At 40.6% G+C, this 17,854-nt stretch overlaps 1 protein-coding gene across 4 annotated transcripts in view; it reads right to left on the reverse strand.

The window, feature by feature from the left end:
* Positions 1-17,143, reverse strand: part of LOC143299362 (uncharacterized) — a 65,510-nt gene extending 48,367 nt beyond the window's left edge. For 2 of the 4 annotated variants that reach the window (XM_076612502.1, XM_076612499.1), the window contains exons 1-18: positions 17,078-17,143; positions 15,163-15,414; positions 14,660-14,732; positions 13,903-14,013; positions 12,952-13,076; positions 12,322-12,508; positions 11,655-11,720; positions 10,848-11,168; positions 9,889-10,014; positions 9,014-9,208; positions 8,500-8,645; positions 6,577-6,713; positions 5,708-5,814; positions 4,616-4,713; positions 3,581-3,682; positions 2,496-2,633; positions 618-729; positions 21-131 (exon numbers count right to left, since the gene is read on the reverse strand). In XM_076612502.1, the coding sequence (XP_076468617.1) occupies positions 21-131; positions 618-729; positions 2,496-2,633; positions 3,581-3,682; positions 4,616-4,713; positions 5,708-5,814; positions 6,577-6,713; positions 8,500-8,645; positions 9,014-9,208; positions 9,889-10,014; positions 10,848-11,168; positions 11,655-11,720; positions 12,322-12,508; positions 12,952-13,076; positions 13,903-14,013; positions 14,660-14,732; positions 15,163-15,314 (2,307 nt within the window). In that variant the 5' untranslated portion in view covers positions 15,315-15,414; positions 17,078-17,143. Of the gene's footprint in view, positions 1-20; positions 132-617; positions 730-2,495; positions 2,634-3,580; positions 3,683-4,615; positions 4,714-5,707; positions 5,815-6,576; positions 6,714-8,499; positions 8,646-9,013; positions 9,209-9,888; positions 10,015-10,847; positions 11,169-11,654; positions 11,721-12,321; positions 12,509-12,951; positions 13,077-13,902; positions 14,014-14,659; positions 14,733-15,162; positions 15,415-16,899; positions 17,014-17,060 lie in introns of those variants that run through there. The other 2 variants (XM_076612501.1, XM_076612500.1) reach the window with 2 other exon arrangements.
* Positions 17,144-17,854: the final 711 nt, after the last annotated feature.

Consider the following 17,854-nt stretch of genomic DNA (forward strand, 5'->3'; position numbering starts at 1 on the left):
CGGTCAGTGTCACTTTGTACCTCTCTTTTCCGCTCCTGGAAAGCAGTTTCATTGGTCCAGATGTCCAGGAGGATTCCGAAGCGATCCACATCCTGGTGAGCGTAGCTGGGAATGTCAAAATCCCCTGCATCCTGTGGATGCAAACACACACACACACACACACACACACACACACACACACATACATACACACACACACACACAATCTGCATATCAGATAGCATTTCTGTGAAACAAAACTAAAATAATAAAAACTTTTTTTTTTTATCAACACATCCTAGATATGAGATTATTGTAGTAAAATGTCCAAGGTACACAACAAAAGTGAACAAATGTAAGATACATATATACAGGCATAAAAAGTTCATGCATCAAACAGAACAGTATGTTAGTGGGGAAAACAGATGCAGATTAACTACACTTCTCTCATAAAATGACTGACCGGCTTGATGCATGCCACTTAACACACACAGACTCATACTGGACAACAAAAGCATCTAATCATTTCCATAATGATTACTCCTGATACAAATCACTGAACACAGGCAAACCAACACCATCACAAAAGGAAACAAGGGGCGGAACTTTCACAGACAAAAACAACAACAATGACTCACTGTGCGAGATCGGCGACTGGAGTCAGAGCCCCTGAATCTGCCTGTGCTGCGATAGTCACGGTCCTTTTCAATGAAATGGGTGGCCATGAGCAGCAGATCCTTTTCTATGGCCCTGAAATATCAGTCACAGCCGGCACCTGTTACACTGGTGTTAACAGCCGGCACCTGTTAGATTGTTGTCACAGCCAGCACCTGTTACACTGGTGTGAACAGCCGGCATGTTGTCCCAGCCAGCACCTGTTACACTGGTGTTCACAGCTGGCACCTGTTACACTGGTGTTAACAGCCAGCATGTTGTCACAGCCAGCACCTGTTACACTGGTGTTAACAGCTGGCACCTGTTACACTGATGTTAACAGCCAGCATGTTGTCACAGCCGGCACCTGTTACACTGGTGTTAACAGCCGGCACCTGTTACACTGGTGTTAACAGCCGGCACCTGTTAGATTGTTGTCACAGCCAGCACCTGTTACACTGGTGTGAACAGCCGGCATGTTGTCCCAGCCAGCACCTGTTACACTGGTGTGAACAGCCGGCATGTTGTCCCAGCCAGCACCTGTTACACTGGTGTTCACAGCTGGCACCTGTTACACTGGTGTTAACAGCCAGCACCTGTTACACTAGTGTCACAGGCGGCACTTGTTACACTGGTGTCATAGCCAGCACCTGTTACAACCAGCACATGTTACACTGGTGTCACAACCGGCACATGTTAAACTGGTGTCACAGCCGGCACCTGTTACACTGGTTTTACAACCGGCACCTGTTACACTGATGTCACAACCAGCACCTGTTAGACTGTTGTCACTGCCGGCACCTGTTAAACTGGTGTCACAGTCGGCACCTGTTACACTGATGTCATGGCCAGCACTGCTACACTGGTGTCACAACCAACACCTGTTACACTAGTGTCACAATCAGCACCTGTTACACTGGAGTCACAGCCGGCACCTGTTAGATTGTTGCACCTGTTACACTGATGTCATGGCCAGCACTGCTACACTGGTGTCACAACTGACACCTGTTACACTGGTGTCATAGGCAGCACCTGTTGGTTTAGGTTTTTTTTAATTACTGATCAAAGCACGATTAACCGTGAAACTGGTTATACAAGTACAGCTTTAGTTCCAAACAACAACAACAACATTAAGAATTATTACTTTCAACAGATAATTTTGTCTGTTATATACAATACTCCAGTAACCAACAGATCAAACATTACATTGTAAACTTACATGAAGTCAATGATAAAACACAAATACAGGTGGGAAGCCCTGAAGCATGGAGAGAATTACCAGAGATGAGCAGCAGGCAAGGAATACATCATAATCTAACCTGAAGTCAATTACTGATGAAAGGTTCACTAAAAACTTGAGTTGTAACAAGTCAACTTATGTGGAGTCACAGACAGAAGAAGTCACTGTAAAAGGATATGGGAGCTATGGCAAAATGACTCACAAGGACATCACCGGGAAAAGAAGTCGACTGTCACCTGAAGCAAGAACTGCATCAAATAAACTTCATTCCAAGCCACTGTGGTGAAGTATCTAGTGTTGTGGACTGATGGCTGGGAGGATATGGGTTCAAGCCCCATAAGAGGGAATTCAGAATACCTGAATTCCTGACGAACACTGCAGGCGTCTGTATCTCTCAGCCTGGTCAACACCAGGACATATCATGAGGGTAGCCTTGTCAAGTAACCCCACACCTAAACGGACCCCCGTAGCAGCATTTTCATCACCTCCATCATCATTCATCATCATCAAAATGCAAAAAACAAACTGTCCCAAATTTTGAAAAAAAGCAATAAAAAAAACAACAACCTTCCATAAAGTAGCAAATAGAAGAAGAAATAACAGCTGTGCCAGGGCGACTCACTGGAAGTCAGCGACGGAGGAGGTGTACATGACGTAGTAACCTCTCTGGTCCTGCACGTGGACACGCCCCTCGTCAATGGTGTAGAAGTCGTCGTGGTTCTCCACATCCCCATACTCCATGAACTCCGACTCACTGATTCTGGTGACCACACCAACACAACAGTCTTCATACAGGCATTAGCATCCTATCTCTGCTGTTCACAGATAAGGCAAAAGAAAAGGCTTTTTGGGAGTTTGTTGGTTTACCACTGCATTATGTATGAATCATGCTGTTTACATCATTTCATCATCTTCATTTACAATTGTAATAGATTCACAAAGAGACAAACTACATGCCACAAACTGTCAGGAATCAAGACTGGTCTTGAAACACACAATGCTGAATGCAAGATGTATGATTCAGCTATGGAGATCAATGGAAAAAACAGCAGCAAAGAATGTGAAGAAAAATTTTTTTTAACCAAAGCTAACAGACCCACCCGCAAACAAACATACACACACACACATATGCTTGCATGCACACACACACACACACACACACACACACACACACATCATTTTGGTTATTGCTTTTTGTTCTTTTGGAAGTCTCTAATTTCTACCAAAAATCAGCTTGAATGAACTGACAACGTGACTGATAGAACGACACTGACGTGTACATCACAGGCAGAAGATTTTTTATCTGCCATGTTGGGAACATTTCAGTGACTCAGCTCAATCAGAACAGCAAGAAGTAAGCATCCTTAATTAAAAGGCTGTGAACAACATATAAATGATGTAGAGCTGAGAACATCTTTTTCTCCATTAAGTCTGTGAAAGTCACTTGGGCGCAGCACAAAAGAACCATTCACCAGATTCCTCCAGGCCTGTTGGTTGTGTGTCAAAGCCTGGGTGTCTGGAGTGTATGGGGAATAGCAATACAAACAAAACAAAAAAAATACAATACATTACATCTTTATTCATCCCACCGGAAATTTTTCAAGTATCTCCACTCTGTTACACCGAGACAGACAGGAATGACTTTTCACCACAATATCAGTCAATCTGCCCAGGACACAGTGCAGACAGTCAAGACAGAATACTCACTTGAAGTCAAGCGGGGTGTTGTGAAGATAGGCATGGGAGCCCAGACCACCACCTCCTCCCACCGTGCCCTGAGTTTCTGTGTTGACACGGTGATTCTGAGGACTGTGGAGAAAAACACATGGAGGTGACACACCCATACTTAGTACTGTATTGTATTGTATTGTATTGTATTGTATTGTATTGTATTGTATTACTTTTTGTCATAACAGATTTCTCTGTATGGCATCGCTATAGTACCACACCATCCTTTTTTCTGTCTGCAAGTGTATTTGTTTCACTATCAAAGTGGGTTTTTCAACATAATTTCCCCAAAGACAACCTTTTTGTTGCCATGGGTTCTTTTATGTGAACTGAGTGCATGCTGCACACAGAACCTTGGTTTATCATCTCATCCATATTGCCCAGACCACAACTTGGTCTTGAGGAGGGGGGGAGTGAAAATTCTGGTAGGTATGTGGGATTCAAACTGTGGACACTTATTTCCTTGTTGGGCACATTACCACTTGGCCACTGTGCAACCAGGAACAAAGAGAAAACAGAACAGCAGCTGATTCAGTGTAGTTCAACACAAGCACCACTGACTCTATGCTTCCCACACTGATTCACTGCAGTTCAACACAAACACCACTGACTCTACGCTTCCCACACTGATTCACTGCAACACAAGCACCGCTGACTCTATGCTTCCCACATTGATTTACAGCAGTTCAACGCAAATACCACTGACTCTACGCTTCCCACACTGATTCAGTGCAGTTCAACACAAACACCACTGACTCTATGCTTCCCACACTGATTCAGTGTAGTTCAACACAAACACCACTGACTCTACGCTTCCCACACTGATTCACTGCAGTTCAACACAAACACCACTGACTCTACGCTTCCCACACTGATTCACTGCAGTTCAACACAAACACCACTGACTCTACGCTTCCCACACTGATTCAGTGCAGTTCAACACAAACACCACTGACTCTACACTTCCCACACTGATTCACTGCAGTTCAACACAAGCACCACTGACTCCCTCACCTGGTCCGCTTTGCTGAGTCTCCTTCCAAGGACAGGCCTCCATCGTTGATGGTCAGTGTGCGTTCAATGGAGCGGAAGTAATTCATAACACCAAGGCACTGCACACATCATGACTCTCTTTAGTTTTACATTCTTCTGAAATATTCTGAACTTAAGAAACCCATACTGAATCTGTCAAGAAATCAGGGGTAATGTGGCTTTTTCATAATTTTTACAGACCAATATCTGCTGCTGGTTCATTGGTCCAAGCAGAACACTGAACCCTTAAGAAAACCATACTGAATCTGTCAAGAAATCAGGGGTAATGTGGCTTTTTCATAATTTTTACAGTCCAATATTTGCTGCTGGTTCACTTGGCTAAGCAGAACACTGAACCCCACCCCTTCCTTCCATGATGTAGTTACCTGACATTTGGTGCTAACTTCCTTCTTTGTCTTGATTGCTCTCAACAGTGCTGAGTCATACAGTATGGTTTGGGGGAAGCTGTATATTTTCTGTCTTTAAACAGTGGTTGTCAAAAAAGAAAAGAGATTTATATTTCTCTTGAGAGCCAAACAAGAGAAGAAAATAAGAGTAAACTGAGGGACTCTCTTCCGGTTATTATCACCACCATATGTCTTCTCTATCTTTTTTGTTTGCTTCGCACAGACACACATGTGTTTCACAACCCACAATTTAGGCGCAGTGCCTTTGCATCAATGGCCTTGAACCAAACATAGTGGAAGAAAAAGTCATAGCTGGTGTGTGACAATGTCAAAGTGTTTCTGACTGACAAGACAAGCTGTCAGAAACAGGTGCTGTCACATCACAGGAGGATGTCAGCAATGCACTGCCACATATTTCAGACAAACAGAAAGCATTCCAACACACACCCAACATATAAATCAGCATTTTCGCTGCCCATCTAGATGTGTTGTTATTCTGGTGGTGTCAGTGTAGTGTCAGACATCCCCTTTCCCCCATTGTCCTGGGATGGTTAACCCCATCAACCATATCACCTGAGGTGGGGGGTTATATTCATCTGAATGTAACAAACAAATTCCAACACAGGATACTGAAGTGATGGTGCATCACATCCCCAAAGCGACTGACCGTGCGTTGCAGATCACGGATACGGAGATGCCTCAAGTGCAGGAAGGACAGCAAGGACCCCTGCACAGTCACTGGGTCACCTGAGTTCTGCTCTCCATCGTCCAGGCCTGTACACACCGCACCTCAGTCAGGTTCATGTGTGATTTTTTGTTTCAACAATATATAGCACATAATACCATCCATTCATTCTGTGCAGCGTGTTTTGTGTGTTAAATTAACATGTTTGGTTCATATGTTATTTTTTGTTTCAACAATATATAACACATAATACCATACTTGTACAGAATACTTTATCATCTCAATACTTTATTATCTCATTTTGTGTAGCATGTTGTAGCATGTTTTGTGTGTTGAATCAACTAATCCACATATTCTGAGGGTGAACAGTGTCAGATGAAGCCAAAATGTCAATACAAAAAGAGAAGAAAGCAAGCTGAAGGCTTCTCTTTAATACAACCAGTGCAAACGTCTGCTCTGTAAGCTGCAAACATGATACATGATTATCAACACATGTACTACTGTTTGGAAAATCAACAAACAACATGAGATTTACTGTCACTGTGACAAATGTAGAATCTCTTAATCCTGTCATCTGTAAACAGATCAGCCTTTACCACTTTAATCCCTCAATGGTTGTGACAATTACTCCAATTGCTATTAACATGCAGTTCATGTTTCCTCCTTTTAGAACTGACTGAAAAGTGCTTTGAGCTGGCTGAAGGCGCTAAATAAATGTACAATTAATACTTTTATATAATACAAACATTTGTAAACACGCATCACATTTCCCATTACAAACATCCAAAAACTAATGCGTCATATACTAATGGATTAAAACTAAAAAACAACAACAGCAGCCTTGCCCCCACCTAACATCTGCACAGTGTTGACATAGTCGTAGCTCTCTTTCCGTCTGCGTGAGGTGCGTGACCCTGCTGTGAGGTTGACAGTGTCTGCGTCTCTCTCGTCAATGTCCTGGAACCCTGCGTTCTCCTCCATCTCTGTGCTGCAGTCAGAGGGCACTCCCAGTTTTCAATGCAGCCAAGAACAACATTTCTATCAGCTTTAAAAAAAAAATCTGTTAATTAATTGTCTACCAAGTTACACATACACACACAAAAGAGCACACACACACACACACACACATGCGTGCATGCACACGCATGGGCATGCATGCATGAACAATTTTACTGTGGACAGCTTGAAAAATTAATTGAACAATCAATGGACAGCTTGAAAAATTGACAGCTTGAAAAATTAATTGAACAATCAATGGACAGCTTGAAAAATTAATTGAACAATCGATGTTTCAGTTAAACATTCAGTTATTCAGTGTTTTATGAATGATAGCTGTGGTTTTTCATTGTATCAACAACAAAAAGTGCATGTGCAAGAGAGTACCTCTGGTCATGCTCATTATATTAGCAGCATACACTTCTATATGCCAGTGAAACACACCATCATTTAATCATGCCCCCAATTAAAGTGCAACTTTCCAAGTGGTCCTTAACTTTTTGTGAACCCTATACATCAGGTAGTTCTTAACATTTTGTGAACCCAATACATCAGGTGGTTCTTAACATTTTGTTAACCCTATACGTCAGATGGTCCTTGACTTTTTGTGAATCCTATACATCAGGTGGTCCTTGACTTTCTGAACCCTATACATCAGGTGGTCCTTGACTTTTGTGAAACCCTATACATCAGGTGGTCCTTGACCTTTTTGTGAACCCTATACATCAGGTGGTCCCTGGCTTTGTGAACACTATACATCAGGTGGTCTTTGACTTTGTGAACCCTATACATCAGGTAGTCTTTGACTTGTGATCCCTATACATCAGGCGGTCTTTGACTGTGTGAACCCTATACATCAGGTGGTCCTTGACTTTGTGAACCCTGTACATCAGGTGGTCCATAACATTTTGTGAACCCTATACATCAGGTGGTCCTTGACCTTTTTGTGAACCCTATACATCAGGTGGTCCTTGACCTTTTTGTGAACCCTATACATCAGTTGGTCCTTGACCTTTTTTGTGAACCCTATACTTCAGGTGGTCCTTGACTTTTTGTGAACCCTATACATCAGGTGTCCTTGACCTTTTTGTGAACCCTATGCATCAGTTGGTCCTTGACCTTTTTTGTGAACCCTATACTTCAGGTGGTCCTTGACTTTTTGTGAACCCTATACATCAGGTGTCCTTGACCTTTTTGTGAACCCTATACATCAGGTGGTCCTTGACTTTTTGTGAACCCTATACATCAGGTGATCCTTAATTTTTCATGAACCATACATAGCAGATTATCCAGCTTTGCTGTGTGGTCCATATGCACACGAGTTTAATTTCTTTATCCCAAGTGGTATTTCACAAAGTTAGGAGACACAATCAACACATAAATGCATAGTATGAACGTGAGTGTATACAGGTATGCATTCCTCTGTGGTGTGTGTGTGTGTGTGTGTGTGTGTGTGTGTGTGTGTTTGTGTCTGTGTATCTGTGTGCATGTGTATGCATGTGTGCACACATGCATATGAGTATACCTTTACAAATAGCCATGTGTGTGTGACATACATGCACAACATTACGATATAACAACTGTTGCAACTATTCATCTGCACACCAACAAGACAAATACACAGAGAAAGTTATTCCACAAAAAAGCCACACTCATTCCACACTAGCATCCTCATCCTCATTGCCTACTTACTGTGATACTAACACAAAGACACAGTTAGCACTGTCCATCTTCCCTCAAAAGGACACACCCACTAGGACACAGGCAACAAGGCTCACTTGGTGTACAGGTCAGGGTTAGAGTAGATTTTGCGCCAGGTTTCCCGTGTGTTGTGTGGTGTTTTGTGGGAGGTGACGGAGGCTGCCTGCACTGGAGGGGGGTGGTGGATCAGCAAGGCATGCTCCTTCAGTGTTTCCTGCACTTTCTGCCCACACAAGTGACAAAAGGGACAAATACATTGGAGTGTCAACAGCTAATAACTCAAGCGACAATTGGGACAAATACATTGGAGTGTCAACAGCTAATAACTCAAGCGACAATTGGGACAAATACACTGGAGTGTCAACAGCTAATAACTCAAGCGACAATTGGGACAAATACACTGGAGTGTCAACAGTTTACAGCTCAAGTGACAGAAAGAAAAGTAGTTAGGAGTGTCAATCTTCCCATGCACTCAAAAGCCCGCAACAGACCAAACCCTTCCTCACATGCACGCAGCATTTCCTTCTGTCCCCCTCTCAACCAGTCAGACTATATGACGCAAAGATCTGCAAGCTTCTCCATTCCACTTACGTCAGCATCCTTGACCTTGAGGAAATGGGCCATGACCCTCAAGATCTCATCCACCTTGTCAAGGTGCCGCAGCTCAGTCCAGCGTTTCTCCTGCAGGGGGTCGTGCTGGGCAGTCAGGTTGACGAAGGGAAGCCAGATGGAGTCTTTGAGCAGTGCGTGGTTTGGGGAGTCAGACCCCCAACCTTCCGATCCCGACTGTTCAACATAAAAGTTAAATGCTAGAGATCTCACAGCCTTTTACAGCCACAGAGCCTTCATACTGACTGTGTCATGGGCTCAGCATGTGATGGCGGGGCCCAATACTTTAACCTTCCCCAGTCAGGTACTCATTCACACCTGGCTGGAGTGAGGAAAATCAGGAGCGAAGTGCCTTTCCAAAGGACACAACATTTATCACTGGTGAACACTGGATAAGAAAAATAGTTAAACATGCAAAGTACCTTTCACAAGAGTATTCCTACATGTTAGAACTAACAGGCTGTCTAAGAAAATAGTTGTCCATGTTCAGTGACTCAGAACCAAAAGCCTGTGCTCATTTTGTAAATAAAAAGAGAATTATCAACACAGATTAAACACATACATCATGGCTAATACATGCATCACAGTATCCTGACTATCCCTTGTACATAAAGGTTGCTGATGTTCTTGGTATGTGCTATATATAAAGACTGAAATGTGTGTGTGTGTGGGGGGGGGGGGGGTTAAGGTAACATATGTTAAAGACTCAGCATGTCTGGGTCAAATGATAAAAACAACATACTGTCAAAGTTTTCTTCATAATAACACAATGACAAAAAAGCCAAAGGCTGTCATTCTTCATCTATTATCAATATAACATATTAGTTTTGCAAATCTGAAAAGGCATATCATCAAACCTCAAAGAAATCGTATCTGCGGAAAGTGAGAAGGTGCTCCTGCTTGATGAAGAAGTGCTTGTACTTTCTGTTCACAGCCGCAAACAGCTCCATCTCATCAGCTTTGTTCTGGATGGAATTCAGATCCTGAACACACACACACACACACACACACACACACACACACACACACACATGCATACACTCACGCACACAAACACACACACATGCATGCACTCATGTACACACACATACACACACGCGCATGCACACACACACACACACACACACACACACACACACACACACACAATGTCCAGTGCTTAGCTTGTATCAGTCATTTGTGACAAAATCAAAACACAGGCTGATTTCATAGCCTTAATTTTTTCATACTGATCTAAGAATTATAGGTAAAGAATCCTATCCATTCATATTAATGTGACACAGACAAAGAAATTATATCACTATGTTGAAAAGGACGATCGGACCAACCAACCACAGACATACTGATAGGTTTTTTGTCACTAATGGATATTAGACATTAGACTATGCATACAGGTATTCACAAGTAAAAAAAACAACTGTTCTTTCATACAACTATTCATTCATTTTCTGAATGATTTATTGTATAGTACTGATAATTAAAAAAAAAAACTGTTCTTTCACATAACTATTCATTAATTCATTTTCTTAACAATTTATTACACCATTGCATTATCTCAGCATTGTCACACTCAACTTCAAATTAGTTTGTATTTTGACATTACTGGATTAAACATACCATTATTACATGGAATTCTGTCTTCATTGTTTATTTACACACAATTTACTGAACACATGTGCAGGGATTTTAGGTTTTAAAGAAACTTGATGAATGAATACACGAAGCAAACAACATTTAAGCTAAATATATTAGACAAATAAGGAATTTCAAAATATGTTTCTCTGCTAAGTTCAAGAGCCAATGATTACAAACTGACATAATTAACACCATAGAGATTCAGGAAGAAGGTGAGCTGAGGCCGAAAGCAGTCAAGGTCAGTGGCGTGAAGAGGCAAACAGAGGGTGGCTTCATTGGACGCCAGTCCTCCCCCTGTGGCAGCTGCTGCATAGATCATGGACGAAGACGGGAGGGGGGTGGTGTTGAGGAGAGCCAGGTTGATGGGTGGGGGTTGGGGGATTGGGGAGGCCGATCTCTTTCCGCTGAGAGCTGAGGATGGTCTGGAACTGGTGTCAGGGTGGGTGTATGTAGACTCGTCCTGGTACCGTGAGGCAATTTTGGAGGCGTTGGACACATCTTCCTAGAACATCAAATTGTGGGGAACAACTATGACAGCAGTCACAAAACAGATATGAATACTTGAACAACTGACATAGGACTTCTCAAATTTTCCCCTGCAATGCTCATCATTACAGATGACAAAATGGATTATAAAATTACTTGATGACTAATGTTGTATATGTTTGATAAACTAAAACTACGCTGTCCACCCCACCTTCTCCCACACCCCCTCTTCCAACCTCTTACTCTCTCCCTGTGTATTTCTCTATCCTTGCCACAGAAGATAAAAAATGGTGAAAAACATTACACCAACTGTAGTCTGATTTAAATGAACATTATTTATCACAGGAAGAATCATGCAAACAACAGTGTTAGGGTGAGCAGGGGGGAAATGGGGAAGACAGTAGGGAGAAAGAGGTGTGGGGGCCTGATCACTCGATAAGAAATGTAAAAAAATGCTCGCTGAATTTTAAAGTCAGAAAATCAACAAATATAACTGCCTCACCATCTCAGTTTGTTCATCCGGAGGTGCCATCTGCTGCTTGTGAGTGACAGGTAACCACTGCAGAACCTGAATACACATTCCACAACATTCATTTTCCTTTCAACACTTACTCTATGACATCCTCCAAGCAAACTCAATATGCCATGCTTTATCTGAATTACATGATAGGTATACAATTAGGTAGTAAGCTGTTCAGCTTATAAAGTGTTCAGAGGGTAAACAGACATCAAAGAAAACACAGTAATGATACTTTATGACATGCAGTGATATGTACGATCTTTCTACAGTCAATCTGCAATTAGTACAAAAAGGGTAATTTTTAAAAAATAGGTCAAATATAAACATCTTATTGAAGTGAACAGAAAAAAAACATGAGATTTATTCAAAATGCTGATGAACACATCCACACCAACTCCACATTGTCAATGGTTTAAAACATAGATGAACAATTTTTATACCCAATCCCACACAGACAACATCACACACAACATGTCTATATTACCAGCATGTTTCACACATGATTGAACTCCTGGTTATGTTGTCATGTGGATGCATCACATTTCCTGGCCGTATATGTTTTATGTACGATTCAATTCCTGGTTATATTATCAAAGGGGATTATCACATGGCATTGGTGATGAAATGACATAATTGACCACTGCTTCACCTTGAGGTACTGGTTGAAGTGTTTCATGGCATGTAGGTGACACACAAGCCAGCGTAAATAGATCAGGAGATCCTCCATGGTCACCGCCGTCACATTCACCTCATCTTTCCCTGCCATGTGTTTCTCCTTCACCGATGACAGACGATATGCACGTTGCACGCAGTCATGATATTCATTCATCAGTAACCTGTCCAACAGGGCAGACACATAACCTTCAGTAAAACAGTCCAATTCAGAAGTAATTTCTATCAAAAACCCAACACACATGTTGCATTACTTTTCATGACTGAATTTTCATGTCTGCTGTTCTAAAAGAATTCTGCACAGCAGCTCTCTGACAACGTACCAATGGCAATGGCTTACAATGAAGCAAGATCAAGAAAAGAAGTAAAGCTCAAGATAAAATACAAACCAGCTGGGGATTCTGTACTTTTAGAAATGCCTTGTAAGAAGCAGATTCTCAGGTGAATTATGAACATAAAAAATATCTGGCAGCTACAATATTCATTTCAAATAAGAATTCAACAGTACAAAGAAGCTATTAATTTTCATTACATGGACTGCTAAACATGTTATACTAAACAAATGACAATAAACCACTGGCCACATTATTGTTCTATGCATACTCACGTAAGTCGCTCGTTGTACAGAGGGTGCATGCTTTCAATAGTACTGGTGTGTTCACAGAATCGTCTCCATCTCAGCATGTGCAAATGTTTGCTTTGGATCAGATTCTGAATTCGTTCAAGAAAATACTGCAAAGACATACAACACAATGTATTTTCACATATGAGCACACAAACACACACAAATATGCACACGTGATTGCTCACACAAACACACACACACACACTCATCTTTTTTTCCTTTCACAATCTCATTGTTCTTGCAAATGTTGTTTCTGCTGGCGGCTTTCTTGGTGTTACTGCACTTTCCTTCTTATTTATTCAAAATATTCTACAGCACACAAAAATGTATATCTGCAATACACGAATTAAAAAAAAAAGGTATTAGGTCTGATGATGGTTTTGATGGTATTACTGTAATTTTCTTCTTGCTTATTCATAATATTCTACAGAAAATTTTTTAAAAGATAATATTTGCAATACATGAATTTACAAAAAAATTGGACATAAAAATCCTTCAAGGCATAAAGAAGGTCTCCACAGAAAAAAAACTTTCATTAATACAATCACATAGTAGCATAATATAGTCAGACCAAAGGACAAGTGTCAGTATTTTTTCCCCCTCCACTAGACCGCAAGTGGTGGTCTAGATGCTAGTCATTTTGATGAGACAATAAACAGAGATCCCATGTGTAACATACACTTAGAGTACGTAAAAGAGCTCATGGCAACAAAGGGGTTGTCCCTGTCAAAATTCTGTAGAGAAATCCACTTTGATAAGAAAACAAATACACTTGAGGCAGAAAAAAGAAAAAAAAAAACGAAAGGCAGGCAGCATTGTACTGTAGCGACACATTTTCCATGGGGAAAGCAGCAAGAATTTCACACAGACAAATCTGTTGTGACAAAAAATAATACAATAACACTACAAGTGAAATTTCCAGCGTTTGTTTACCTGGTTAAGCAGCAGAGGTAAGCTTTTCTTGGAGTACTCCAGGTTTTCTGCAATGGCCATCTCTATTCTCATTTCCTCTGCCTGACTCCGCAATGGCTGAGCTTCACTCACCTGGTATCATTCATGTGGGAATGAGGATTGTTTATTTCCAGCAAAGTGCACAAAACAAATGATGAGACTGGTGCACACAGAAACATCTCCTTCGTTGTTACTTTGTATTATATGTCAGAAAAAAGGTAGGCCATGTAAAATCAAAATAGATGACCTGTTCGTCAATTTTTTTTTTTTTTCATTTACTTTTGTTTGGTTTGTTTTCTTAGAAACAATGTGTCACTTATGGTCAGTCACATTTTTGTCCTTGTTTCTTACTTTTTTTTCCAACTTTGCAAAGCAGAAAAGGAGCAAAGTCAGTGCTGCATTACAATATATATATTCGTACATGGTGTACACATGTAGAATTTGTGAAATGGAAGTTAAATCACATGGGTAATTTTGTACCAGACTAACGCACATTCTCTCTCTCTCTCTCTCTCTCTCTTTCTCCCCCATCTGCTCCGTATACCAATCTGAGTGAGCATAATGCATTGTTCAGTTCTGTTTTTAATGTTATTTCATTTGGTTTTGATACTGTGCAGATGGAAAAAATCATGGAAAATCTTCTTTACATAAAGTAACACCTTTCTCTTTTTCACACACACACACACACACACACACACACACACAGAGAAAAAATGTGGACAAACAGATTAGTATTTACCTGAAGAGCTCTCTGGATGACTAATGCTCTTTCAAGTCGGAAATGTTCAATCTCTTTTGGTGGAGGAACCGTCCTGAACACAAATCAAAGTCAACTGTTAAAAATCTAGAGGTAGTGAAGACAATAACTTACCAAAGAGGGAAAAGAAAATTTGACTTTCAGAAACAGCCATAAATATCAAATATACAAGCACACACACATCTTCTCACTCACATACACACGCACAAATGCATAAATGCACACACACACACACATAACCACACACACTCATAATCACACACACAAACACACACACACGCACGTGAACAGACACACATACACACACACACACACACATACACACACACACACACATACATGCATGAATGCCCTTCTTCACAAACTCACAGGCACAGAGGGACATAACATTGTTTGAAATAACAACGTCAGAAAGTTCAACAACTAAACAAACTCGCAAAGTGACCACCCACAGACCCACACCCTGTACTCCAACAAGCTCATACCCAGTAATTTTGGGAGCAATGCCACGCTGCATTTCATTTTCCTCCAGTTCAGATGTCAACTCAGCTAGTTCACGGCTGAGGTCCCGCTCTAGCTCCACCACTTTCTCCGATGAGCTTGGAGTATAGAGCTGATCCAAACGTAGCGTGCTCATGTTTGGTGGCTGGTGGCTGGTGGCACACTATCCTCCAGGCTCTTTTTCAGCTTTTCATGCAGTCTCTGAATCTTTTCATCACTCCATTCTAAACAGATGACTGTGAAACACAAAGCAAAATACTTCCGGAGTCTTTCATTCCACCATTAAATCCCTTCTTCTTTCTTTGATTTAATGTCTTTTCCCTTTAGGTGCTATTAAACATGCACATGTGTGTGTGTATGTGTTTAAAAACATGTGCACATGCATGTGTGTGTGCATCTGTGTGTGTGCATATGTATGCATGTGTGCGCTAGTATGTGCAATTTAGAAAGATAAAAGTGTAAGGTACCTAATATTTGTTATTTAACATAGTGAATAACCAGACTATCAAAGCAAGTGAATCAATCAAGGGAAGAAAATTAATCCCTGTTGCTGATGTGAATGCTAATCAGTGAAAGGCAGTCACAGCCCTGAGATAAGACAGAGCTTACAGGTCAGGATGTCAGTCACCTCTCCGTATTTGGACTTCTTCGTAATGGGACTGAATTACTTTTTTTCAGTAAAATCAGTGACACCACTGATAAACACACAAGAAGCAGTAACTACCCTTCAATCTCAAGCCACACTGATCTCACCAAGGTTCAGCAGTCATGGTTATGCTGACATGAGGAAATAAAAGAGAAACAAACAAATAAATCAGACTCATCCAACTCCATCCTTACTTTAACAGGACACAAATGTTTGTAATTTTTTTCCTCCAATCTATCCTGATAAAAGTTTTACTATAAAACAAAAATGGAATAGCGACAGTAAATTTTCTCTCAAGTAAATAAATAACAGTAGTTTCTCAAGGTGTCACTGTGTTTGGATGAATCCATATATGCTACACCACATCTGCAGGGCCAGTACCTGGCAGCAGCATAACCCAACATGCTTGTAGGCCTTGAGTGCATGCATGTATACATTAGTGTACCTATTAGAGTGGATTTTTTTCCCAGAATTTTCCCAGAGGACAACACTTTTGTTACCATGGGTTCTTCTTCAGTGCATTAAGTGCATGCTGCACATGAGACTGTGGTTTATCATCTCATCACTGTACTGGCAGATGAGCATCTTAACCATTCTGCCACCTTGCTCTTTGGCATCATCATCCATACACTTTTAACTATTTATAATCAAACAGTTCTTTCATGACTTTGAAAACAATATTTATTTATTGGAGTTACTGCTTTTATGGTACGCTAACCATTACTTTGTGCTTAAAACGGACAGCCACTTTATAACATTTTTGCACACACACTCATAACATTTTTCTTTTATTTCTTAACCTATGTTAGTATGTATAAACATAAGTGCGCATGCGATTGAAAACATTCAAAAAAATTCTTGAAGCAGACAGTGAAAATATGAGATACTTGCTGAACCTATCAGTGCATGCTTTGTCCATGTATGTGTTGTGTCAAAGAACTTTAATGTCATTCTGTGGTTGACTGTGAGGAAGACACTGAGAGAGAGAGAGAGAGAGAGAGAGAGAGAGAGAGAGTTACTAACTGTTACACATCAATATATATTTACAAAACAAACAAACAAAAACAGAACTCACAATGTACATAAACTGTTGCTTGCAGTCCTCCAACATTTGACACATCGAGCCGAAACAAGTTCTGAGAATTACACCAGGTTTCGTTAGTACTGATAATTAATGTGCACACTTTTGTGTTACTTTACTATTATGTTATGGTAAGGCTCATTAAAAGCACTCACCAGACACTAATACGTACCATGTCTGCCATAATGCACACAATTTTTTTGATGAAAGTGGTATCGACAAGCTTGATCAGTCGCCCAGCAACAAGAGGCTAAAGCTAACAGTGAACTCTATTTACTAAGTGTTCCAAGACACTTCGGCAATTCTGATGAAGAGTTTATGGAAAAAAAAACAAGTCATTACTGACATCTCTGTTTGTAGGTGACATTATTTATCTATCAATCCTAACTGAAATGAGTAAACAAAAAAATCCCCAAACGGGTTATTAAGTTTTCGACAGTTTATCTTTTTACAAAAATCGTGTCAAAAAGAAAATTTAAATCGAAAAGGTGTTGGGGGTTCGGAGGCGGAAGACGTGCGTGCTTATAACTGCGTGCGTGTGTGGTGGGGATAAATAGACAGACAGACCGGAAGATCCAAATCCACTCTCATATTTAACATAAATTTATTTTACATTTGTGCCTCGTGCATCGTTTTCTCCAAGTTCTTTTCCTTTTCTAAACTATATGGGGGACGTTTATGTGTTCCAGACTTGTGCAACTCTGTTGCTTAATCAAATTTCTGTATATTACTATTTGAATAAATCAAAAAGGTCTTTTTGTCAATTTTCCAAATTTCAAAGTTATCGTAGTCTAATATCTTATTTGGTTCAACGTCTTCAAGGCCATTGGAAATTTGACAGTTTCCTATATTATATCAGGTCATGCGTCTTTGGGTTTGAGTGAATGTAAGTCGAAATATTATCATTTTCTTTATTTCTTTTATTTTTCTTTATTAACTTCATTTTGGA

Source organism: Babylonia areolata, chromosome 25 (assembly GCF_041734735.1).
Source record: "Babylonia areolata isolate BAREFJ2019XMU chromosome 25, ASM4173473v1, whole genome shotgun sequence".
In the NCBI taxonomy this organism is placed as follows: domain Eukaryota; kingdom Metazoa; phylum Mollusca; class Gastropoda; order Neogastropoda; family Buccinidae; genus Babylonia; species Babylonia areolata.